The 25,452-nt window shown below is 55.3% G+C and overlaps 9 protein-coding genes across 9 annotated transcripts; 4 read left to right on the top strand and 5 right to left on the bottom strand.

The window, feature by feature from the left end:
* Window positions 1-335: 335 nt before the first annotated feature.
* Window positions 336-1,205, top strand: ACO1O0_002355 (uncharacterized protein; the record flags this gene model as incomplete). The annotated part of the gene is made up of 1 exon (XM_083191825.1): window positions 336-1,205. One exon carries the CDS (start codon window positions 336-338, stop codon window positions 1,203-1,205), a length of 870 nt encoding a protein of 289 aa, XP_083053039.1.
* A 314-nt stretch (window positions 1,206-1,519) lies between these two features.
* Window positions 1,520-3,382, bottom strand: ACO1O0_002354 (ferric reductase NAD binding domain-containing protein; the record flags this gene model as incomplete). Its single annotated transcript, XM_083191824.1, has 4 exons — window positions 1,520-1,986; window positions 2,041-2,915; window positions 2,968-3,129; window positions 3,189-3,382. The coding sequence occupies 4 exons, from the start codon at window positions 3,380-3,382 to the stop codon at window positions 1,520-1,522; spliced, it is 1,698 nt and encodes a 565-aa protein (XP_083053038.1).
* Window positions 3,383-6,105: 2,723 nt separating this feature from the next.
* ACO1O0_002353 (tetratricopeptide repeat protein) lies at window positions 6,106-8,901 on the bottom strand (the record flags this gene model as incomplete). Its single annotated transcript, XM_083191823.1, has 3 exons — window positions 6,106-6,447; window positions 6,500-8,815; window positions 8,896-8,901. The coding sequence occupies 3 exons, from the start codon at window positions 8,899-8,901 to the stop codon at window positions 6,106-6,108; spliced, it is 2,664 nt and encodes an 887-aa protein (XP_083053037.1).
* A 1,547-nt stretch (window positions 8,902-10,448) lies between these two features.
* Window positions 10,449-12,656, top strand: ACO1O0_002352 (uncharacterized protein; the record flags this gene model as incomplete). The annotated part of the gene is made up of 1 exon (XM_083191822.1): window positions 10,449-12,656. One exon carries the CDS (start codon window positions 10,449-10,451, stop codon window positions 12,654-12,656), a length of 2,208 nt encoding a protein of 735 aa, XP_083053036.1.
* Window positions 12,657-13,034: 378 nt separating this feature from the next.
* ERG11_2 (cytochrome P450) lies at window positions 13,035-14,692 on the bottom strand (the record flags this gene model as incomplete). The annotated part of the gene is made up of 2 exons (XM_083191821.1): window positions 13,035-14,390; window positions 14,453-14,692. 2 exons carry the CDS (start codon window positions 14,690-14,692, stop codon window positions 13,035-13,037), a joined length of 1,596 nt encoding a protein of 531 aa, XP_083053035.1.
* Window positions 14,693-16,910: 2,218 nt separating this feature from the next.
* ACO1O0_002350 (RTA1 like protein-domain-containing protein) lies at window positions 16,911-18,200 on the bottom strand (the record flags this gene model as incomplete). The annotated part of the gene is made up of 3 exons (XM_083191820.1): window positions 16,911-17,446; window positions 17,502-17,676; window positions 17,742-18,200. 3 exons carry the CDS (start codon window positions 18,198-18,200, stop codon window positions 16,911-16,913), a joined length of 1,170 nt encoding a protein of 389 aa, XP_083053034.1.
* A 2,548-nt stretch (window positions 18,201-20,748) lies between these two features.
* ACO1O0_002349 (uncharacterized protein) lies at window positions 20,749-22,404 on the top strand (the record flags this gene model as incomplete). Its single annotated transcript, XM_083191819.1, has 1 exon — window positions 20,749-22,404. The coding sequence occupies one exon, from the start codon at window positions 20,749-20,751 to the stop codon at window positions 22,402-22,404; it is 1,656 nt and encodes a 551-aa protein (XP_083053033.1).
* A 739-nt stretch (window positions 22,405-23,143) lies between these two features.
* TGL2 (triglyceride lipase) lies at window positions 23,144-24,241 on the top strand (the record flags this gene model as incomplete). Its single annotated transcript, XM_083191818.1, has 1 exon — window positions 23,144-24,241. One exon carries the CDS (start codon window positions 23,144-23,146, stop codon window positions 24,239-24,241), a length of 1,098 nt encoding a protein of 365 aa, XP_083053032.1.
* Window positions 24,242-25,050: 809 nt separating this feature from the next.
* Window positions 25,051-25,320, bottom strand: ACO1O0_002347 (proteolipid ATPase; the record flags this gene model as incomplete). Its single annotated transcript, XM_083191817.1, has 2 exons — window positions 25,051-25,124; window positions 25,203-25,320. 2 exons carry the CDS (start codon window positions 25,318-25,320, stop codon window positions 25,051-25,053), a joined length of 192 nt encoding a protein of 63 aa, XP_083053031.1.
* Between the last annotated feature and the right edge of the window lie 132 nt (window positions 25,321-25,452).

The following is a 25,452-nucleotide window of genomic DNA, read 5'->3' as shown; positions in this document are numbered from 1 at the left end:
TCCGCCGCCTACAGACTCGGAGGGCCGCAGTTGGCCCTGCCGTTCGCAAGGATTTCCCGACTGCTCTTAGCCGAATCACAATGATTTGGCAGGGGTTGGACACCGTGCTGGACACCAACTCCGTTGAGCAGATTCCCCGGTTTCACGCAAAGACCATCGGTGGCAGCCCCGCATTCGCTTCTGCCTCGGCTCGGCTGTCTCAACGTCCCTCCCAATCACTCATGATTGCTTCATACTTGGTGTCAATCTCTTCACTCGTCACTGACCCTCATCATCACAATTTTATCAGACAAGAAGAGTAGCATAATTGCCATCACCAAGAGCCCGTTGCCAAAATGCCCGCATCATCGCTATTTCTCATCTCCCTCCAACCGTCCACCCCAATCCCCACCTTCATCCCGCTCCTCGCCTCTTCCGCGCCTCGACCCATCCTCATCGCCCGTCCACTCCGCTGGATCATCTATCCCTGGATATCCGACGCCTCCCCCCCTGAAAAGTCGTCCCTCGAGACACTCGCCTCCACCGCCTGGGACCTCCTTGTCATCTTCCCTACCGCCGTCTCCCTCCCCGCCGCCCTCACATCATCCCACATCCAAGCCACTTACACCCTCACTGTGGGCATCTCCTCCAAGCTCATCGCCAACTTTGCCCGCACAAACGCCCAGCTCCTCCACCCCACCAGCGCGCCACCGCCGCTGACAGGCTCCCTCGACAAGGCCAACTCGCCATCATCCTCCTCCTCCTCCTCCTCCCCCTCCTCCTCTTCGTTGTCGTCGTCCAGCGACGACCTCGCCCTGACACCGGACCTCCTCTCGTGGTTCACTCAGCCCTCCACGCCACGCACGCCCATCTCCATGCTCAACCTCCTTGCCTTCCACGAGGGCAAGCTCGAGAGCTACAAGGCCTACGGCAAGGCCTTCGCCACCGAGGTGGGCAGGCGGCGCGGCGGCGTCGCCAAGGTGGTCGGCACCGTGCTGACGGACGATGAGCAGGGGGAGGACAGGGTGTGGGATGAGATCGCCGTGGCGCACTACCCCAGCGTGCTGCACTTTGCCGACATGGCTGCGAGCGACGACTATCAGAGGGTCAACAAGGAGCATCGGATCGGGGCGCTGAGGGGTACGACGATTCTGTGCTGCGATGAGCTGGATCCCGAAGTCAAGAAGGGGTTGGAGAATGCGGCCGTGCAGAGGGCAAAGATGTGAAAAGCTGTTCGTTAGTGGAAGTGAATCAATGGAATCATTGTCACGTTTTCAGGCGGGTAACAACGTGACAAGCATCATACTCAATTCAGTCATCTATTCCTCCCCAGCCCTCGCACCCGACCTTTCCGTATCCACAAAATCATCATTATCATCATTGCTGTAGCATCGGTCCAATCTGTGCCAACTTCATCACCCTGCCGCCAAACTCACAAAACCATGTATTCGTACTCCTGGCATTTTTCTTCAAAATCACACAAACTCCCGTAGCTGAATGCAAGAACAAATCAAAAATCCCCCCGTTCACCGTTCACTGTTCACCAGCCAAACTGCTCACAATGGATCTCAACAGCCGGGCCGTCTGCGCGGATGCATTCCGAGCCAGTGTTGCGCACAGCTCTGATCAAGCCATCGGGGCCACATCCCATGATGAGTACGCGCTTATCGACTGGCGTCTCATCGATCTTGGCGCGGATCATGGCCGGCACATCGGGCCGCTTGTACTCGATCGGTGCGTTCTGGATAGACGACGGCGCATCGCTCTCGGACTGAGATCCCTTTTCCGAGTCAAAGGAGAGATGCGTGTTCAACCTAGGGAGGGGCTCTCTCTCTAGGTTCGTCATGACCGTCACATTGGGAGAGTCATTCTTTTCCTTCTGAGACTCGTCGTTGGGGGTGCCAGGGACACCCTCCAAAGTAGGAGGTTGGGTAACATAGAGATGAATGGAGACTCTTTCCTCGGCCTGCAAGGCACGAATGTGTCGAGAGAACCACTGTAGTTGGGCTAGATTGCGATTAGTATACTTTCTTGTTTTTCTTATGTCAGTCAAAAACTTACATTGTTGCTTGACTGTCCAGATGATGGTGATGCGCTTCATCTCGTCGGCAGCCATGACTTTGAGAGCATTCAGAGCAGCACCAAAGACGAATGAGGCCCCGCTGCCGCCTGCCACGAGAATCATCTCGTCGCAGTCGGTGGGGGGTGGAAATGTGCCGTAAGGTCCGTCCACGCTGGCCTTGAGGGAGACACCTGGATTCTTTAGGGCATATTGGTGGAGGTCGCGGGTGAAGCCATCGTAAGAGGCAATGACAAACTCGACAGGGTCGGCGGAGGCAATCGTGAAGGGGTGCGTCTCGCAAGAGCGAATCTTGGGGATCCAGAGGAAGCAGTGCTTGCCGGACTTGGCACCCATCGGGGCCTTCTTGAGCGTGATCCTTGTGCCACCATTCGGGAGCGGATGGAGAGTAGCCTCGTTGGAGAAGCTGTACATGGCAACCCGGGCCATGCGCACGAGACGGTCGAGAACCCAGATCCCACCAGCCACGCAAGTTGCAAAGATGATCTTCTTGCTGATTTCGGGCTGGTGAAGCCCAACCATTACAATGCCAACAATCCAGAATGAGATGTGCGTGTAGTAGAAGAGCTCGTACCAGAAAGGACGAATCACGACGCCAGAAAAGACCAGGGCGAGGAAGCTAATGCCAGCAACCATGCCGTAGATTTCCTCGACTTGGAGAAGACGGCTGGACCTGCCGTCCAGGACAAAGTAGGCGGAGTAGCAAGAGGCGTGTAGAATGACATGGATCAAGGTCATGCATCCCGACACTTGGTGGAGTACGTTGAGTCGCTCGTAGGACCAAGAAGTCAGGAAGGCCAGAGGGGTATTCTTGAGGGCCAAGAAGACAACGAGGACCATGTTGGCAATCGCAAGCCTGGGGATAATCAGAAACAGGTTACTTGTCGGCTCGAGGACGTGCAACTTACCAGCCTGTTCTGGAAGCCAAGTTGGGAACAAGAGCCATGTTCTTGTAGTCGACATGCGCGAACATCAGAACGATATTTGTAATCACGTAGAGGGATACGAGACCCGCATGGCCCATGGAGGGAAGTGCCGGGACCTTGCGAATGGAGAAGAATCTAATCTTTCTATTCCAAAACATTAGCATTTAGACTTTCAAGAGAACGCTTGTTAGTTTCAGTCTTACCGTGTAACAGCCAGCAGTGGGGATGGCACATGGACTTTCTTCATCTTGCCGGCACCCAAACGCAGGAAATGATGGATAACAAAGACTACAGCCATGGAGGCAATAGCAGCAATGAAATAGATCATGGCGTCATGGTTCATTCGCGCCCGGACGGCGAACATGGCCTCTTTGGCCGCCGAGAAGTGGCCCGCCATGGCCAACGATGCTCGGTGTTGAAGCTGTCAGCAGGATGTAAAGCTTCGTTCGTTGCGAGAGATGGAAATCTTGAGAGGGTTATATAGTTCTAAACGCCTCTCGTGTTGTCTCTTGTTGTCTCGTGTGCTCCTTTGGGATCGTGAGCATCCGATGTGGTCGATGCAAGAGTGCTGGGCGATTCGGAGCCAAGATCAGGATCAGGGTTGAAGAAGAAAGAAAGGAAAGTAAGTATCAAGGTGTGCGATTTTGAAGAGGAGTCATTATATGTAGAGGAAATCTCAAGCCTTGGGGTGAATCGGCCGGAGGCCCACAGTGACAACGGACCGGCCAAGTGTCTGGCAGCTGGCAGCTGGTACCTAGCACCTGGTGGATTCAGATGGCGCCAGTGACGGGCTTGGCTAGAGACGGAGATGGGACGCTCTAGGGAGGAATGGGGCGTGCTGAGATAGTGACAGTGTAGCAGTGCCGCGTGGCAACGTCGCAAAGTGAGAAGAACAGTGGCGGATGGGGTTGATGCTCTGTCACTTCGCGGTCTCTAGTGCCCAGCCACTCCACCTGCAAACACCTTTCAATACCTAGCAATGGCAGTCAAGGAAGGACAGATGATCAGTGAATCGGCTGACGTCTTTGACCTCTGTTCGGAAACAAAGGTGCCGAGTTTGGTATCCCTCGGCACCTCGATGATCGCAATGTGGGCTGGAGGCAGTGACGTGCCGCCATTTCCCGTGGATGGGGGCCATAGTACTTCTTCAACTCCGGATCTTGGTCGGATCCAGGGATTACCTATGCCAAGTTTCTCCGCATGTTTCTCCATGGGGACGCCCTGTCGTGATACTCTGGCAACCAGGGCCTCGTGGGACTCGGCACCTACTTGGGACATGGCTACATGGCTGGAAGTCACTTAAGCTGCGACGAGGACTGAGGTCCACGACAGGATTCCGCATCGCTGCCGCGATTATCCATCGTGTTCCTTCAATTCTACAATTCTACGACTCAAACAGCCCATTTGGAAAGCATCATCTCGGCCGGTGTCTTGGTCTCGTGGATCGAAAGGGATCCAGGAGCAGTGTGTGGTGGGCTGGCGGAAACGTGACTTCCCAGTCATAAATTATGAACGATGTAATGTAGCCGCAGGGTTCGAGACTTGGGGCCTTGGATCCAGCGATCCAGCGATCCAGTGAGCCAGTGAGCCAGTGATCCACTAGGTAGTGATCCTCGATAACCCCGGTCCTGACCCTGGTCGCCGTTCGGCAATCTCGCAGAAAACGTACACGGGCGTGACGGAGCAGGGCGGAGCGTGGCGGACGTGGCGGACGTGACGGACCGTGACGGACGACCGGGAATGGCACTTCGGTTCGAGCCGTGGGGAACGGGTGGCTGACTCCCAGTACGCCAATCATGGCTGCCAAGTTCCAGCTAAGCTTCCAAAGACCGCAGCTGCGTGTTTCGAGGCCTGATCAGCTCCCGATAGGGATTAAGTGGTCCATGGGGTTGTCCAGACTGTCCAAGTGTCCAGACTGTCCAGTTGCTCAAGCGGCAGTGCCACGTTGCATTGAATCAGGTCTCAGTCTGCACCTTCTGCCACTCGGTGCTACGGCAGCCATACCGCCGTCTGCGGCCGCCAGAGAAGGTCGCGGATGCCTGCTTACGTATCGTCTCGAGTATGTTGGAAATGAGGGGCTCTTCAGGAAGCTGATCGTCATGTCATTGCAGCATCCACGGATGTGAAGGAGGTGGTTGTTCCGCATCATGCTGTCTTAGTCGGCCCTGGTGTGCGTATGGCGCGTATGGTGCGCATGGTGCGGGTGGAGTTTTGATGCAGATCACGCCGAGTCTGGGACTAGGTATTGTTTACAAGAAACTTGGTGATGCGCACATTTTGTGCCCTCTTCCAAGTTCCTAGCCATCTTGGATGTCTTTTCTAGTAACAGCAACCTCATGGCAATCTCGGCGAGTGTTCCTTCCATCTCCCTCTTTCCCCCACCTTGGCCCCCAATGTCTCTGCCAGCAGCAGCCTTATGGCTATGGCAATCTCAACAAGCTGTTCCTTCCTTCCTTCTCCGTTCTTTCGTAACACGTGACAATATGACACCTCTTTCAATAGCAAGGTAGGTACCTACCTAGTAAGGAAGGTACTAACGAAGCCGTCCGGTCGAAGGAGTCATTCCAGTCCAGAAAAAAATGAAAGAATAAAGTAAGTAGAAAGGACACCATTCAGATGCAAACATGTCGAAAATTTCATTTTTGATCCCACACCACCCTCTTTATCTGATGTGATCGCATTCTCTGTGTTCTCTGCGGCGTCTTTGGTGCTTTCCTGATGTTACTGTCTCGATGAAAGGTACCTACTAATAGACAGCACTAGTGCTAGTAGTACGCAGATGCGGCCTTGATCTCCAGGAGTCAATTTGATAGGATCGATGCGCCCTTTGAATGCTGCCTAGGAAGTGAGAAGAAATGTTAGCCAAGGTAGTATACCTACTACTAGTAGTAACATGGCGCTGACCTAACCGCCACCCTACTGGTTGTTTTCGACTAAATGCACCAATAAGCCGACTTGGGACGGCAGGAGCACTCTTCCTTCAGTTTCTACCAGAACAGTCGCCTTTGAACACTCCTACAACACCCATTCACATCCTGCCTCGCAGAATCATCAAGGATGGTATTGTATTCTCTTCGTCCTAAAAGCCCATACCGCCCTTACGTGCAACGCAAACACTGCTCACCCAAGCAACTTACTCTGCCTCTCCAGGAACAAGACCGTCGGTCGATCCCCCTCGTAGCTCAGTTGCTTCTCCGCCATCCGAATCTCAATCCCCGTCGGCCCGGGTCTTAGAGCACCATAACTACGAGCCTTCCCATTTCCCTCCACGGGCTGCTCATACCACTCGTGAACGCCGTACGACTTGATCAGCGTACTGATCATCATGACTTCGACTGAGCACCAGGCCCTGTCGTAGTATTCACTGTCAACAAGACTGATGACAATGTCGCACTGGGCCAGGATCATAGGAAGCGCATCGACACCGCTCGCTGGGTTGTCTTGGTCCACACAGGCATAGTCCTACAAGCACACGTTGTAAGTAGAGCATTCCAGAAAAGTTGGGTTCACTTACCAGCCAGATTTGGACCTGTTCAGGATCGACATCCTTGTGAGATTTTAGGACCTCATCAATGGCCTGCAACATTCTCCCGTACTGCGTACCCTTCTCGTCGTCCGGGCTCCCACCACCGGGACGCGCCAGGGGACTCAACCACCGATACGAGAAGAATATGACAAGCTGGCCCTTCTCCACCTCCTTACTACTGGCGAACCGCCGGAACAGATTGTCGCTTGAGCGAGGGATTCTCCCGAGACGCAGCAGCTCTTTGTAGGGAACTACCTTGAAATAGTCGAACATGTCGCTCTTGTCCTTGTCCGCTTCCAGTGCGTCGGCATACGCGGCACGTAGCTTTTGGATGCATCCGTCTCCCCCTGAGAGAAGGGCTGATCTGAGTTTCTCCTGGAACAGCTCGCGGTACCCCTTTCGCAGCTTGGCCTCTCTGGACCTCCGTCGCAGCTGGTCATCCACGTCCACTTTGGGCTCCAAAAGACCCAGCTGGCGCCGGAGTCCCTTTAAAACAAGACCAGTGGAGATCCCGTCACCGTTGAAGACGGCATAATCCAGTGCCTTGTACCCCTGGTCATCCACGAGGTCCATGTCAGCTCCGACATCAACAAGGTACTCCAGGTAGCCCCTGTGTTCGTCGGACGGCTCCTTGCAGAAAGAAATGGAAGAAGTACATCCGTCGTTGGCGTTGAACTGGCGCAGAGCTTTTTCTTTCTGGCCCTTCATCGCCAGCACCCGACCATATAAGAATCGCGAGATGGCAATGACAGTTGGGTCGCCCGAGTTCTTGGAAAGTTGCAGGGAGTCCTCTGCTGCCTTGGCAGCCTTGTCCAAGTCCTTGCGCGCAGTCCAACAGAGGGATAACCTAGCAAGTCCCACGCCTGTCCAAACATCCAACTGTCCGAGCCGTTGCTTTGCGGAAGAAGACTCGGAGTCACCGGCCAGAATGGAGCTTCTCATGGAATTGCATCGGTCAACACGCTCCTGCAGTTGATCTATCGCCAATGCAAGGAGTGAGTCATCCTTGAGTGCCTCGGAGAGCTGATAGTTTACCATGCCAACGTTCCCAATTGCACGGCACGCCTCTGAGTCGAGGTGTAGCTGCTTCGCGATTGTGTACTGTGACTGGAAAGCACGCTGCGCCTCGTGCAGGCGATCCATGTGTCGATACACAACGCCGAGCTCTCCCTGAAACGAGGCATCCTCGGCAGATCCCTGGAGCTCTAGGCATGCTTGTTTGAGAAATTCCTCTGCCGCCGCATATCGACCAAATCGCCTATTTGTGTTTCCGAGTTCCCCCAGCACGAGGCCTCGGTACCGCTTAACGTTCAGGAGCGCCCGTGCATTGTCGCAGAGGCTCAGTGCGTTGTTGAAAGACCGCATCGCGTGTTCCCACTCGGCTTTCCGAGAGTACCCCCGCCCCTCCTCCATGTGGTGTTCCCACGACTGGATGAGCTGGACATGGCCTGCTAGGGACTTGGCTGTCTGGCCAGCAGGATCCCGAAGCTGGGTGTACGGCTCCCCTTCGACTGGTCCCAAGACTGGCGCATCCTTTATAAAACCGCGAGATGAGTCAAAGTAAAACAGCGTAGCGTGAAGCACGTCGGGTGAAATCTGGGAGCTGTGGAAGACACCGGCGGGGATGGTATACGTGTCGTTTTGTCTGTGGACGTTGCTCTCAGCCTTCTTGGCTATGCCCCATTTTCCTGTGGGCGCAACGACGGATGACTGTTGATGTGTCGAATATGTCTTGCTCGGACCCTTTCCAGCGTTCCACGATGGACCGTACATGGCATGGGTAGCATTGGCGGCATGGTCGATTTGCTGAACCTCGTATCGGTGATCGGTGCCTTGGCCGGCCAAGATCCAGCTCTGGGCAAAGGGCTGATGCGAGTGCATGAAGAAGTCGGGGTTTCCTCTGCTGCCATCTGGGAGCCAGACATGGAGTCTGATGAGCTCGTCGATGTTCCCATCTCGGGTGATGCTACAGAGTGGCACGGCGAGGAACCCCTGGGCGCTCCGTGAGGGGATCCATGCGTCCTGCAGGGCTTGGAGGTTGAGAACCTGGTGGACTATACCCCAGAGAGCACTGAGACCTGCCTCATCAATGGGGATATCGCGACGGGAATGTTCTCGGAGAGAGGCAACTGCAATTGTCAGTCTCGCCAGGCCGAAGGGCGTGGCGTCCTCAGCAGGGAGGCTCGGGGGCCCTTTGGAGAGGGCACTGAGCCAGGACTCTGAAGTGGCCTTCTCATCGAGCTGGATATTCTTTGCAGCCTCGTCGAACAATTTCTTGGCCTTGTCGACGTCGTGGGCTGGAGCCTTGGTTGCAACAGCTACCCCTCCCAGGATCCTGTCGAGCAGGGTTAGGGTTAGTGAGGGGCTTGAATTAGCAGCAGCACTGCCATCTTGTGGAATTCCCATATCGCGGACTAGTAGGCTCGAGGTTATCAATATCGGTCAACTTCAATTCTGCAAATACACAGATGAGGAGGTTGGCGCAAGTTGAGTGTCAGCAGAAGAAGGGCGGAGTATATATCATGCAGGTGCGGCTGAGTTCTTTTGTCGTACTATGTATTAATATTGTATGCCTGGAAGCAGCTACTACATACATATGGGGTACGCCAAGAAATCAAAGGGTGGAATTTGCGGGGCGACCTCAGCTCTGAAGTAGAATGTTATGCCTGAATCTGGAGGCTGTAGTCTGGACTCCTCGAGCAGAACAAGCCCCACCTGTCAGTATGCGGCTTACTCTATGACTATAAATAGAAACATTGAGATGCTCATAGAACATGGTAGTATGTGATGATAAGGCCTACTAAATAATTACTATCATTTCATCCCCAGGGTGTCCTGTGGGTGATGATACTGGCCAGGTTATCATCTCATGAAGAAGAACTGCCCAGCACCGTTTCCTGCCCGCCCCTCAGAACCTCCAACGGCCACCGAGCCAGCTCATCCTGGTCCACCGCGTCACCCCTTGAAAAACGATCATCGAGAGTGTACAGGTTGACGGCTATCTCATGAACTGCAAGGCTCAGGAGCTCAGTAAGTCTCATGGGGAGCCCCTACGACCCTGGCTCCTCATCCCGGAACGCCTGCAGGACTCTGGCATCGAACGTCAAAGTAAGGGGCTTGAACTACGGCCGGAAATAACGCCATCTTTCCGTTGTACCAGCGACGAGTGCGAGAATAGGTAGCACAAGGTGCCCATCATACGCCAAGATGAAGTTCTAGAAGTCAACAATCTGGGTGTATGTTTGCTCGGCGCATTCATGTGGAGGATATTGGTGAGTCAATGGACAAGAAGCTTCGAGTGATCCAGGTCTAATTCCGTTGGGGGGAATCCAAGGAGAGGCAACCTAGGCCATTTCTGCGATTCTCGGGACCTGGGTGTGTTTTGGAAAGAAGAAGAACCTGGCAGACACCGACCCAAGTTTTGGTCACGAATCAGGCCCATGACTGGACAACCGAGGTCACCAAATCGGATGGATCCCCCCTTATTACATGAATTCGCACAGAGTATCTGTATCCAATATAGAATAACAGAATGGGTCCAGTTCTGCTTGTCCTAAACTATCTTGTGATTTCATTCTTTGTTTACTTTCTATTCCCATTGTTTACTTACATAGGGGGCTAAAGTCAATTTTGTGTATTATGTCCCTGTGGCTGGATAGGGATGATATTACTTGCCAACGCGAGTTATACGTGGGATCCCACATGGCGCTCACCTAAGGTTTCAATCTGCTTGTAGATTTCAAGTTGAAAGTCCCAACCGAACCTTAGCTTCATGTAAACAAACAAATCCTGGTATAAGTACCAGGACAGATTCCCAGAGTCCAGTCTATTGAACTTTTCTCTAGCATCATATCGTGGCCAGCTACCTCTGCAAATAGTGAGCATTGAAACTCCTGACACCAAGTCGTCAACACGTTGCTATTCTAAGCAAGCCAAGATGCATCTCGAACCTTTCAACGCCAACCCCGATGAGCTCCCGGGGGATCTACCTTCTTGTGGCCGAGACCCCCCTGGCCCCCCCGGGGACTCATCGTCTCCTAAGCAAACACTCTCCAATGGCCTGGGAGACGCAGTTCCTCGCAGGCCAAATCTCACCGACCTCCCCGAGGAGCTCCTGGACAACATCATCGGGAAACTCGCCGAGGAGACAGAGGTTGCTGCTCCCTGGCTCAGCCGCATGTCCAAGATGTCGCGGCAGTTCAACCGGATCACCGAGCCCCATCTATACGCCTCCGGGGGGTCCCAGATCGTGCACCAGGAACGGATCTTCTGGGCCCTGCACAAAGGCCTGCCGGAGGTTATAAAGAAGGACATTCGCTGGGGCGATGGCATCTACACCCTCGGCACGCTGAAGGAGGTCCTTGAATATGGCCACAACGACATTGCTAAGATGCTGATCGCACTTCGATGGACGCAAGACAAACTAAGATGGGCATATCTGAAAAGGGACGCGCGTCACGAGGGCGAGAGGATCCTGTCGTTTGCGGCCGAGAACGGCATCACCGAAGTCGTCGAAGCCCTCCTTGCGGTGGATGGAGTTTTGGCCGAGAGTGCAGGATCCAGGGAGTACGAGATAGGTATGACGCCGCTGGCTGAGGCCGCCTGTCAAGGCCATGTCGACGTCTGCAGGCTTCTGCTCGCCAAGGGTGCCGATCCTAGCATGGCGGTGAGGCGGGCCATACAAGGCATGAGGAGTACTCCCTTGCCGGAATCAGACGATCGTGCGTGGCGCCGCAGGGAAGTCTTGAGGCTGCTCCTGAACCACGGCGCTGATCCCAACAGAGGCATCGCCGTGGCTATCAGGTATGATTTCGTCGACTGTCTCGAGATGTTGCTGGAGAACGGCGGCGTCAACGTCAACGTCGTTCAGGATTTCACCTCAAGGGTTGTATTGATGGAGGATCTGGATAGCTCCAACCGTCATTATTTGATGCCGCTTCGACTGGCGGCACTGCATTGCAACAACGAAGACAGTCTCCGTCACATCCAGCTGCTGCTCCAGTTTGGGGCCGAATTGAATGCTCACTGCCCCCACTGGGGGGACACGCCGTTGCATGCGGCGAAGAACGCGATGACGGCCCGATTCCTTCTCGAGCACGGTGCCGACGTCAATGCCCTCAACGAGTATGACGAGACTCCGCTGTATGAGGCGCGCGATCTGGACCATATACAGCTCCTCATCGACCACGGGGCGGCAGTCGACCACATCTCCACCAACCACGACACTGTCCTGCATCGCTTCGTGTTGGAAGCAAAGAATGGACAGGACCAGGTTGACAAGGTGCGATATCTCCTGCACCTGGGCCTCGAAAAGCACATCAACAGCCCCAACCTGGACGGGCTCACGGCGCTGCACCTGGCCGTCAGGAGACCCGTGGACAGCAGGTTGGTGATGCTGCTGCTAGAGCACGGCGCCGACATCAACGCTCGGGACGCCCGAGGCCGCACGCCGCTCATCACGTCGGAAGACTACTGCCGGGCTTACCAGAACTACCGGTATCGCCACGTAGCCCTACCTCAGGCCTTCTTTGACTACGGGCCGGATATGAACGCCTGTGCCAACGACGGGTCGACGGCCTTGACGATGGCGTTGAAATGGCGGGAGAGAACGTTCAACCCAGACGATGATGCTGATGATGACGACAACGACAGCAGCGATGATGGTGACCGGGGCGGCTTGCCTATTTACCCATACTACTATGACCGAGATGACGTAGAAAGAGCAGAGAGAGAGAGGCGAAGACGTTGGGACGAAAAGCAAAGCCAGGGCGCCTATGAGAGAATCGAGCAGCTTCTCGAGCGCGGTGCGGATCCCAGCAAGACCCTCGCGGGCCAAAAGACATGCCTGCACGTGGCCGCTGCCATGGGGTGGCTCAACGTCGTCCAGCTCCTCGTGGAGAACGGCGCCGAGATCGACGCAGCCGACGAGAAGGGCCGCACGCCTCTGATGGCGGCCTGCTGGTGGCACCACGACGACATCAGCAAGTGGCTCCTCCGCCGTGGGGCATCCAGGGCGAAGATGGATCACCGGGGAGGGACCGCCGTCGAATACCGCCTGGGGATGATCCAGATGAGGGAGCTGTACCGCTGGATGAAGGCTCGCCGCTTCTGGGAAAGGCCCGAGATCACATGCTACTGCTCCTAGCTTTCTGCAGTCGGGTGGCTCGCGTCCTTTTCCTGGGCAAAACGGCGGTCGGCATGGAGCTCATTTTGGAGACTCGGAATCATGTACGAATAACGGAGTTGGAGACTGGTATGTTTTGCTGTATCTGATGTTGTTGTCTATGTCTGTGGGCTTCATGATATTGTTGTTTATATTCGGTTCAGCAAGACGTTTTGCCATGTTGATGTAATGAGACAGCCATGTATGAGTAATAGAGGAGGATACCAGTACTAGAATACAGGTTGTTTTCAACCAGGTGCAAGTTATCTATAAGCGACTAGACGTTTTTTCATGTATCTGGCCAGACCAACTACTACTACTAGTAGTAGTAGTAGTAGTAGTAACTGTCCACCAGCGCCTCTACTCCTCCGGAAAGCGCCTCTCCCAGCGAATCTCGGCAGGCTGCATAGGTCGAGAGAAGAGAGACGTGTAGTCGGTCGGCGGGACCCACGACCTGCCATCCACGGTGTTGAACTTGAAGTGCCGGACCATGGTGGAGATGATGGTGACCAGGTTGACATGGGCAAACTTCTCCCCAATGCAGCGATGCCTTCCCGCCCCAAAGGGCAGATAGGGGCTGCGCGTGCCCTTGGACACGACTCCATACCCGTAGTCCACCATGTCCATGTCCCCCTCGCTCTCCACCTCCACGTTGTCGATCCAGCGATGGGGGTTCCACACCAGGGCGTTGGCAAAGTACGCCTCGTCGAGGTGCGTGACGATGGGCGATGCCACCAGCACCTTGTCAGGGGTGATCACGTAGTCGCTGCCGGGAACCGGCATGGGGTTCTTGACCTTGCGCATCAGCGAGTGGATCGACGAGTGCACCCTCAGGGTCTCCCTGACGACGCTCTGCAGCAGCGGCAGCCTGTCGACGTCCTCGTACCGGAGCGGCTCGAGGACGGCCTTGCTGCGGCTGCCGGCCCCGAGGTTGTTGATCTGCTCCTCGTACAGCTCCTCGACCAGGTCGGGCCGCGAGGCCAGGCGCAGCATGATCCACGAGCTCGACGACGACGACGAGTGCTGCCCGGCCATGAGCAGCGTGATCATCATGTGGGCAATCTCCAAGTCCGGGACGGGCCTGCCGTCCTTGTACACGCAGCCCATCAGGTGCCAGATCATGTCCATGTCCGGGTCCTCTTCCGAGGGACGCTTCCCCGACTGGCGCCGCCGGTTGATGATGTCGACGTAGATGGACGCCATCTTGGCATGGGCAATGTCGCGACGTCGGTTCTGCGGGAGCGGAGCCCACGGCACGAGGAAGTTGATGGGGCGGAACCCCAGGTCCAGGTCGTGGTAGAGGTCGGCAAACTCGGCCGTCAGCTTCCTCCGCACCTCCTCGCCCTGCAGCGCTCGTCCAGCCGTGAAGATGGTGATCTCGGCCATGGCAGCGGGGATGTTGACGGTCCCCGACTGGCCCTTGAACGCTGGTGCCGTCTTGATGTAGTCGAGCACCTCCTTCTCGATCAGCTGGACGTAGGTGTGGAGGGCGCTCTGCGTCAGGCCAAACTTGATAAACTTCTTCTGCTCCATCAGCTTGGAGTTCGGGCAGTCGTATATGATATTGCGGCCGAAAACGGGCGTCGTCAGCGGGCCGTAGATCTCCTCTGCGTTGACGTCCTGCAGCTTTCCGTTGAGTATAAATTCGTTGCCTTTGATTCCCAGAAAGACTGTCATCCGCTGCCCGAATAGCATAAAGGTGAAGACGTCGCCGTGCTGTGCAAAGATGTGGCCGTCAGCAGAGTCCCACCCTTCTCCCAACTCACTAGCCCCCTTACCTTTTTGCGACAGTCGGTGTAGAACCGGAATGGATCTATTCCATAGGAAACCGCATTGCCGATAAAGGGGATCCAGTGGAACACCATAGGAGGTTCTGATTTTCCCCTTGGGAGCATCTGCCAAACGATATTGGCAACAACCGAGAGGAACAGGGCACTCATGGCATAACCGACCACCCGCAAAACAACGCTGGAGCCATCAGGGACACCTAGATAACCTCCAGAGTCTAAGAGAGACATTTTCGGCCGATTTTGATGCCAAGAATGATACACCTGTGTCGTCGAATTGTCAAAAGGGGTGGGGGGAGGAGGATAGAAGAAACGACAGGTAGAACGGGTTCAACAACACCACGGTGGAAGTGGAGGAAATGCACCTTTTCTCCTCTTTCATAGAGAAGAGCTACCATATATTTACAACTCCTTTTTCTTTTATAATTGTAGTTGCCCTTGTCGAGACGCCAAGTGCTTACACGATTGTCTCAATGCCCCCACCGTACTCGTCTTCGCAAATGTGCCGCATTCGTATTCGCCTTCGAGTTCGTATTCGTGATACACTACAGTTGACTTGGCTGCGGTTTAAAGTCCAGAATTGAAGGAATGTCTAGAATCGAGTCCAATCTCAGGGTACAAGAGCGGAATGAGATTCGTATCTTGATTATCCAACGATCATGGCCATGTGTGTTAGATTCTAGGCCGGTCAAGCTCACAGCTTGGTACCTTGAGACTTGGGGGCACGACCCTCAGAAATTACCAAAGGGCTCAGCCACCAAATGAAGAGTGTTGCCGATGTGTTTTCATACCATGGGGCTAACCATGGCGATCCAAGAAGCTCACTGGCATTAAGGCCGTCCTCGGGATCCAGTCTCACCATAGTTCCGATGAACCTCAAGACTTGTTCCCTCTCCGAACCTAAAAGCTCGGTATTCTCGGTAATTTGTTCCAGGGAGCAGGGTAAAAAGATGAAGGGCTTAAGAAGATGGCCTGTACCAGTCAGCAGTTGCCAAACATGGGGTAGTTTCGGTGCCAAGAAGGCCTGAACAGGATATCCGTACCATCGGCGTCAAAAGTATCTATCCCGATTCCTACTGGTGGGGGGTTACTTGCCAGTCCCGAAATCTACCAATCGGACAGAGAGATCGCATGGACAGGCTATCTCTTCTTCTGCCGAGCAGATTTGTGCCGATTCCATATAAAAGTCATTCGCCGGATCCAGCGGTGAGTGATCCGGCTGAAATGCGTTTCAAGAGAGGCAGGGGAATCTTTAGCTTTGGGAAAAGACGCTTGTATCCAGAACATGTCTGGGTCCATAGCTTTGAAGACGAGGCAGACATGATTTCCGTTGGGGTCACCGTGTTCAAACTCATCAAGTAGATGGATAACATGGTCCACGCCACGCTTAGAGGTGTTCTGTTCCCTCATGTGCCTGAGAATATCCAGCTCAAAAATATCATGTCCTTGTCCGAAAGAGTCGGAGGATCTTGGGCGCAACGTGTTGCTTCGACCTGATGTTTGGCTTAAATGCTATTTTCTTCTACCGGCTGTTCAAAAACTTACCCTACATCAAAGTCGAGCCATACAGTACCCGAGCTTCTTGATGACTTGGTATTTTCCACGGTTGAATGCGTCTCCGATCCGTACAGGATGATAGCCTCCCTTGCAATACCAAGCTATGCTTTCCTCTTTGACAGTACTGATGGAATGAAGTCGTTCTGGTTGTCTAGATAAGCGGTTGGATAGCGGTCAGAAGCGGATCGCGCCGGAACTGAGAATGTTCATGAATGCCATCGTTGATGACAATAGAAAAGGCTCAAGGCTCAACCCCCAGGTTGCCAGTGAGTTGGCCCTTCACTGCATTCACATAAGAAGATACCTTAGATAGTTCATACCGGTTGATTTGCCGCATTGCTCAAGGTTTGCCTTGTGTTTCGTCCTGCCCCTACGTTTTCACCTCTTCAAGAGCGGGACTTTTTGGAGTATAACTCCTATAAAATAGACTAGTTCCCTCACACCACATGTTCCTTGTATAAGATCAAAATCTTTCTTACTACTATTAGTAACATTATCGCAGTCTTATAAGTATTACATTCTCTTTCGTATAGCATCCTCCGCTGTACTGTCCATCGACCCGTGATATATTGGTAAATGGTGTGGTCAAGGTGGAGGGTAGAGATACAGCCCTAGTAGCTGTGTCAATCATAAAGCATCAGATACGGCCTAATATCGCCTGGGCAAGACCTAGGGTTATTCAGCAAGTATGTTCCCACATGAGCGTGTATAATGAAGTGTGGATATTCAGGACTAGTATCCCTCAGTACTACCATAAGTATGTTTCATCTCTCCGTCGACATCGCCCGCAATATGCAGCAAATTGACCAAAGCATAACCCCCCCTCCCAAGCGCCTTAAGAACCCGTTCAAAGACTCCAAACGTCATCCTATAATCGGCAGACAAGCCTGCCTCACCAAAGACTGTCCTTCTGTACCAGCTGCTTGGGCATGGCCCCGCTCCTCCTCCGCTCCGGTCTGAGACTGTGCCTTGTTTCCGCCGTCCCAGTCGGGGAGGGTATCGGGCTCCCGTTCTTGTATACGGGCTTCGGGTTCGACGGAAGGCCCGGCGAGCCCTCGGGCAACTCCGGGGGATTGGAGTATCCCGTGTGGCGCTTCGAAGTCGGGGAGATCTCCCCTCGGATGCTGGGGTTGTATCGATGGTGCGCCTGGTAACCTTCCGAGCTTTGCTGCATGGGGTGCACAATCAACGGGGCCGGCGCGGACCGTCGTTTCTGGACATGCAGGGGATTCGTCGGGGCCCACGCTGGGCCAAAGGCTGCTCCGGGATGTTGGACGGTGATCAGGGTGGCCGCGCCAAGAGGCACTACGCCGTCCATGATCATGAAGACGACTTGGGTCTGGAAGAGCTTCCCATTCACCCCGGTAGCCATCTCGACAACACGGTAAGCGCAGTAGGCAACCAGCAGGACGGATGCCAGTTGTGTTGCTAGTCCAAGGTTAGCCAACGGATATAGGGTAGGGGACGAATACCAAAACCCTACCGAGCAAGAACCGCTTGAACCGGAGCGACTGATACACGGCCGAGTATTTCTTGTCTAGTACCGATACACTGGTCCTCACACCAAGCGTAAACCAGAAGTGCAATACGCTAAAGCACAAGAGGGCAATCAGCTGCACTCCAAGTCCCGCTGCGACAAGACGTGCGCCACCTGGTCGCTGTCCGCTGTCATATCAGTGCCTATCCACGCGCCCACAGAAACAAACAGCCGAGAGAAACTTACACCCATACCACCCAAGTCGTAGGCCAGATGTGCAACGCCCACAACCTCCAGAACGGCGGCCACAGCGGCCAAGCCGTACAGCACAGCGCCAGCCACCATAGGCTGAATGGGGCTGATGTGGTCGCCGTAGATGCTGAGGATGTGCGGCAGGGTCAGGAAGTTGGCGGCGCTGATACAGACGGGGCCAAGGACGGTGCCCAGCAATGAAAGAAGAAACAGTCCTTGGCTCTGGGGGGATGTCTTTAACAGGACCCGCCCTAGGAAGCCGGCGACGCCAAGAAGTAGCCCGGCCGATAGCGTTGCCGAAAAGAGAGGCGTCCGGAAGCGGACGCCCACGAAGAGAACAACCGGGACGAGGACGGCGAAGGCGGCCAAGAGCACCGCATTGGCACCTATGTTAGGTTCATAGGAGTAGAAGCCGCCATCTACCGGGCAAGTCGAGCCACAATCACCAGCCATGGTCAAGGGTGGGTTGAGGGACGAACGACAGAGTGTCACTCATGACAAGGCTGGGCCGGCTAGGTCAAAGGGAAAAGGGACGAAAGCGGGCTTCCGCCAGCCTGCATATATAACCAGACAACGCGGCAAATGCACAGCCATCCTGCAGCAGGAGCACCAGGAGACGCCACTAGACGGGATGTGGCCGCGGCAAATCGCCAACCTGACCCAGTGCCAGACTGCCAGTGTGCCACTCGACAGTGTGCCGCCATGCATGTACATATTATGACGCGGCAGAGGGATCTGGTTATCCTGGCCTCAACTTCCAAGATGGCCAATGGGGCGTAGGGCTGACTGGAGAACTGGAAACCAACACGTCCAACGCAGGTCTAACGACATGTCCGGCACACCAACAAGGCTCCCACACTCGTGTCCACAGCCGGGCAAACAGCACCTCCGTATGGTTACTCAGCATACCGTGGCGAACCAGGCATCCCCCTCTGAGACTCGCAATTGGCGGTGGACTCGTGGTAACAGAGGACGGTGCCTCGATACATACTGTGACGCGGGGAAGGGATGCGTGTTGCGAGAGGGTCGCGAGAACCAGAAGACCAGGACTCCCAGGACTCCCAGGACTCCCAGAGAATGTCGACTTGTCGAGGGCAGGACTCGCGGTGAGGGGGTATGATCCTACGGACCCGACAATATGGTTGATGTGAGGCCTTTTGACTCGAACAAGAGAGGCTGTCTCTCATCCTAGCCAGTCACGGGAAGCTGATCGACTTCAGGCGGCAAACGCCTCTGTCCAGTCCAGGCCAAAATGGAAGGACATACAGGACGCCAAGGTGCCCGAGGTGGGCACGGGAGAGAAGGAGGGTTAATCGACAGGGAAGAGGGAGGATGGGAATGGTGCTGTAATCAGTGCCATGCAGCAAGGTGGGCATCCTGTCTTTGACATGTCTTGCCCTTGGTCCCTACTCCGTAGCAGCGAAAGAGCGCGACCCATAGGGCATTAATAGCAAAGTGTCGTTGGCAGTCTTGCCAGCCGGTTCACGGGCCGTTGTGGGACGCTGGAGCACTAGAGCAAGAGCGTGGACAGCAGGCGTGCAAAAGGCAACAATCTCGCCGATCCTAGTCAACGCCACAGCCCCCAAGTAACGGGAGTAACGGCAACACCATCTGCTATAGATATGCACATATGGTGGCGTGCGTAACATAACATGGCTGAGAAGATGGGCGCGAGGGTTTGCTGAAGATTCTTTGCATGTCCGGCGGGAGAAGGGGAAGATGACTTGTGCGACAGTGGGAGAAGTTAGAAAATGGGGGAGCGCGCTCGGACGATATCAGCCGTGCCCGCTGGACAATGGAGTCATGGACATGTGCCCATCGAGTCGTTGACTCGTTGCTCAGCAATCCTGTCTCACCGGGACACCATCCGGTACAGGCACCCTCGCAAAATATGCAGTTGGTTCGTCGATGAGGAGCGGCAATGACGATCACGGAATGGACGGATACGGACCACGGACCCAGGATTGCTCAGGATTGAGTCGATTGACCAGGGGGACCGAGGAGATCTCGGGCTAGTGTCGCCTTAATGCCGAGCCGTTCTACCCCGGTTCCCCGCTGCAGGTGTTGGGTGTCGACAACCAACCAACATGCATATTCGTGCGTAGTCACAGTCTCGCGAGCTCGGGGGTCGCCCAGGGAGTCACTGAGAGTGGCTGTCTGCTCGTGACAGAGGTGATAGAGGCGGGACACGAGAAGTTGCGACGGCTGCCTCCATCGGGGGTCCCCCGTCGCGCCGCCGGGGTTACGGCGTTCGGCAACGGGCCAAACTGTTGTGTGGAGAGGCGAAGGATGCCGTCGGCCGAGCAGTGTGATGGTGAGCAGAGAAGTCAACCGTTGCGAGTTGAACTTCCATGTGAGAAGCCAGTATCCGTACACTCGTGCGGATACATCGTACGGATAGAGGAGGTCATGTGGGCGGCCCGTGACGGATACGACGAAATACGTACCGTACCCCGTACCTACCTACCTACCTGCCTACCTACCTTGCCTACCTTGCCTACCGTGCCTACCCAGTAGGTAACTTCTGAGTTTGCCAGGACCCTTCAGGCCCTTCCTTCCACACCGAGCGAAGTATCGGGATAAACTATCGCCGAACCCGTAGCATGCGCCACAGCGGATACAACAATGATCTCGACGCCTCATGAGGCTAGATCGGATGGGGCTGAGCACTTGAGCTCAATCCAACCTCGCTCCAAAACACAGCCAGATGAGCTGACGACGCCGCATCAAGCCCAAGCCCCAAACCTCTGCACAATATCTCCGTCCGATCTTGCCGCCACTCATATATCGTACATCACAAGGCTCATGCCATGCGCCAGTAACGCCAATCCCACAAATCCCTTTCCGCTTTGCCGCGTTGCCACGTTTGCGACCTAATCACCAACCTCAACCCTTGACGGGTTCTCATCAGTGAGACAAGAGGCGGCTGCGTGGTATCGTATTATCACAACCCAGCGCCAACCGGCTGCATCCCCGGTTCTTGGTCCCGCCTACTGCAGCCATGTCTATCCGGATAGTTCTGGACAATCGCCCGGAATTCTACACCAACCTGGACTATGTCTCGGGCAAGATCATCCTCGCCCTCAACCGCCACGAGCAGATCGGGAACATTGTCGTCAAGCTCGAGGGCGAATCCACCACGGCACTCCAGGTTCCCCACCCCCACGAGGACGGTGCCGTCAGACACGGTCCGCCGCCTGGACCTCCCGGGAGCGTGGTAAGCGAGAGTCACAAGGTCCTCTACAAGGTCCAGCAGGTGTTCCCTGATGATTACTACGCGAGCTCCAGCAACCCCTACGGTGCTCATCCGCTACACCCGGGCGAGCATGAATTCCCCTTCAAGTTCAAGCTGCCCATCAACAACGCCTGCAGCGACCCCAGGGCCATGTCCAAGATAGGGGGCGTCGTGGGTGGATTTGGCTCAGGCACCGGGTTGTTTGGCATGGGCGGTGTTCGGGTCATGGACGGGAGTAAACAGCTGTTCCTGAGGCATGTTACCCGGACTCTGCCGCCTTCATTAACAGGCTTCCCTATGGAGGCCGAGATTCGGTATTACATAAAGGTGACGGTTCAGCGGCCAGGCTTTCTCAAGGAGAATTGGCGGTTCCAAAGCGGATTCAAATTCATGCCCATCGAGCCCCCACGTCCAAAGAAGACGGGTCAGGAAGCATTTGCTCGCCGGCCGTTCACTTTCCGGCCACGCTCGCAGGGCCCACCAGAGAAGAAGCGCAGCTCATTCTTCAGCAAGAAAGGCGACACGTCGGCTTCAAACGCAAATGGTCCACAGGTCACTGATACTGGTCCAGCACCCTCGGTGGAGATATCGGCTCGCCTCCCCCATCCTCCAATCCTAACATGCAACAAACCAATCCCCCTACGCCTCGTCTCCAAGAAACTTGTTGACTGCCCCGACGAAGTCTTTCTCGTGTCATTACAGATGGAGCTCATTGGGTACACCGAAGTACGATGCCACAACATATACAACCGCAGGGCCAACCGCTGGGTGGTGGTATCCAACACGAACCTCAGCATCCCACTGACCACGTCCCCTCACGACGAGGTTAACAAGGAGGTTATTCTACCAGATACAATCTGGAATAATGTGGCACTCCCAAACACCATCGCCCCCTCTTTTATCAGCTGCAACATAATCCGTCGATACGAGCTTGAAATCAAGCTCGGCGTTGCGTGGGGTAGACCGAGCGGTAAGTCGGGCGGGCTCTTCTCTAAGGACTCATCGCACACACCGCAAATTCATCTTCCTCTTCACTTCCAGAACGTCGAGATCTTCTCGGGCATAACCCCGCCGCCCGAGCTCCTCGAGTCGGCCCGGACTACCAAGCCCGGGAGAGCAACATTCAATCTAGCTCCTCAGTTGCCGCCCAGGAACAATTCCCAGTCAGGGCCCAGTATGCCAGTGCAGCCTCCTCGGCCGCAGAATCAGGGAGCCGTGCAGCCAGCTGCCGCTGATCCGCTTTACCCTCCACAACTAGCTCCCGGGCAGAATGCACCAGCATATGACGATGCTCCCCCCAGTTACGACGAGGCAATGGCGGAGAATCTGGCCGGTCCGTTTGATGGTCTTCAGGAGAGGCCGGCTTATAGCGGAGTCACCAACGAAGACGCACCAAGTGAGATGCCGCGTGAGAAGAACTGAAGACCAGAAGATCCGACTCGATACCCCACTTGTAGCATGACGTTGGGAGCATGGCGTGGGGTATGCACAGTTTCAGGCACCTACGAAATAGCTCCTTCCAAGCTGCATTCGAGGGTTGCATCCGCGCCAAAGTCCAGGTGCAGCACTATGCCATATAGGTGCTTTAGCTCAGTGGTCAACATACAACCAAGGCCACGCTGCGCAAAGTATGTGTGGCCTTAGGCTGGCGCCACTCATTGCTACATAGCAGTAGCTCTCAAGTGGCATTCATCGCACCCACATATTTTTGAGCCAATTCACTCCAATTTTGGGACGATGAGCCAGTCTCAGGGTAGAGGGAACGTCGAAGGCCCAAGCGTGGTTCGGTTGAAAGCTTGGTGGGATATGGCTCTTGAGTGTTCCCAACCTAATGCGATGGATGAAGGTTTAAATACCTGTGTGTTGTGGGATAGGCTTTGATGCTTGGGCATAGAAGAATAGCACATGTATCACAAACTACTAGTAATATATGCAATTGCAAAATGCAATACATGCTGTCGTCTAATCTGTGATATGCTTGGACCCTGATTGTGAACGAAGTTGTATCTGAGCTGTGACGTCAATAAAAGAGCCCCACAAATCCTGTTATGTCGAACTCAGACTAACTTCGAATCATCGAGTCTAGCCTCTTCCTCAGCAACCAGCAAACACGTGGTTCTTCAACCTCAACTCTACCAACAGAGCGAGCTATGCGGAAAGAATGAGTTCATGGCTCGTCCGCCAGAACGCATCCATTTACCTCGCATCTTCCCGAATCGATCCTCGCAGCCCCGCGCGACCATTCACCCAGCCATGGCGGTCCCTGAGCTCGACGCGCAGCCGCCAGCAGGACGGTGACCCTCGCATACGGGAGCTGGGCAGGGAGATCTCAGACGACTACGCCACACTTCGTGATAGCTACGGTAGACTCCATTCTTCTAGCCCGCCCTTCTCTCTCAACATCTCAGGTACTGACCCCATCTCGCTAGCAACACCTCGGTACCCCATCGTCCTTGCCCACGGCCTTCTGGGCTTCTCCGAGCTCCAGCTCGCGAGCTACCTCCCCGCCGTGCAATACTGGTACGGCATCAGGGAAGCCCTGGTCGCACAGGGCGCCTCCGTCATCTGCGCCTCCGTCCCGCCGTCGAGCTCCATCGAGGACCGCGCCGCCAAGCTGCGCGAGGACATTGACGCCGCCGCCTCCAGCCCCGCTTACAAGGGCGCGCGGCCGGAGCGTGTCAACATCATCGCGCACTCGATGGGCGGCCTCGACGCGCGGTGCATGATCCGGCACCTGGCCCCCCGCACCGCCGACGTGGCCTCGCTCGTGACGGTGTCGTCGCCGCACCGCGGCAGCCAGCTGGCGGACGTGCTGCTGGACGCGCAGGGCGACGCGCCGATCCACCTGCCGCAGCTGTACGGCCTGATGGAGCGGGCGGGGCTGGGGACGGCGGCGTTCGCGCAGCTGACGCGGGCGTACATGACGGGGACGTTCAACCCAGCGACGCCGGACCGAGAGGCCGTGCGGTACTTCTCATTCGGGGCGGCGTGCGACGAGCCCCCCCTGCTGAGCCCATTCCGGCAGCCGTGGCGGCTGATCTGCGAGGCCGAGGGCCCCAACGACGGGCTGGTGAGCGTGGCGAGTGGCCGGTGGGGGGAGTACCGCGGGACGCTGGTGGGGGTGAGCCACCTGGACTTGATAAACTGGTCGAACCGGGTGCGGTGGACGGTGAGGGAGTGGATGGGGATGAAGCGGACGTTCAACGCCGTTGCCTTTTACCTCGATATTGCGGACATGCTGGCCAGAGAGGACTTGTAGGCAGGTTTTGTTGGCGAGCATGGAGGCGCTGATAACCCCATGGCAGATGATGGTATTTCGGTATCTACTATCCAGCCACGTGTCTAATGAAGCGGGCCGTAGGCTCAGACTCTACGAGTAGGTTTGATGCTCGCTTCTTGCCGCATAATGCTTATTGAATAAGACAGCAGTGGCGTGGTTGCACGTTTCATCGAAAGTCTCAGAAGAGATGAGTTTGAGGAAGATCTATACCATTAATAGAGATTTCGTACCAGATCAACGAAGCGTCGAACAAACTCGGGTAGTACAAATTAATCACTTCGAAACCACAGGCCACTATGGCAAACGGGACTCAATAAGATGCCTTATCCCAGCAAGAGTATCCCCCCCAGATAGGGGTCCAACGACCGACAGCAAATAGTGGCGCCAATGGTCCAGATGGGACGCGACGAGGCGGGCAGTGCAGTGTAGAAGATGTTGGTTTGAATTAACGGGCCCGAAGGTAGCTAGTAGATCCCATGAAACCACATCAGACAAAAGAAACAAAAGAGCAGACCGTATGCGGGCGTCGAGCGGGTCCTGGTCGGTCAGCAAGACCCGCGCCCAGAGAAGCAGCTCCACGTCGTAATAGATAACACCACTTCGCCGTTTGCCAGTCTTGGGCCCGTCAGTCCGCGGCGTTCCACGTCCCTGTACGTGAGTGCCGCGACGCGTGCACTCACCAGCTCACCGGCTCACTACACCACCACTACACCTTGCCTTCCCCTCATCCTCGCCTTTCTATTCTCGAAACCCTTATCCAAGTCATCTCGCGTCGCATCGGCGGCCCTTTAGAACTCGGACTTGGCGGCCTTGCGCTTCTGGAGGATCTTGTAGATCCACAGAATGATCAGACCGATAGCAACTATAAGTGAAGCGGTTAGCATTGCAGGCCCCTTGATAATTTTTGTTTTAGCCATTGAGATGGCAGGATGCAACATACCGACACCAACGATGCAGAAGACAACCATAACACCGGGCTCCCGGGCAGCCCAGTTCTTCCGCTTGACCAGCTGGCCAGTGACAAAGTCACGGGTGACGAGAGCGTTGATGGCGGCCATTGTGAAATATTGTCTAGAGCGGAGAGGAGCGGAGAGGAAACTCGAGGAGCTGTGGGCGAGAAAAACGTAAAAAAGTTAGCAAGGTTGTGTGGCGTATAGAGGATGTATGTAGTTTGTAGTTGTGTGTGCGGC

This window comes from Amphichorda felina (genome assembly GCF_050947745.1).
Source record: "Amphichorda felina strain 45539 chromosome Unknown scaffold_2, whole genome shotgun sequence".
NCBI classification, from domain to species: domain Eukaryota; kingdom Fungi; phylum Ascomycota; class Sordariomycetes; order Hypocreales; family Bionectriaceae; genus Amphichorda; species Amphichorda felina.
Note: the sequence above shows the minus strand (reverse complement) of the source record. Positions and strands in the feature narration are given on the sequence as shown.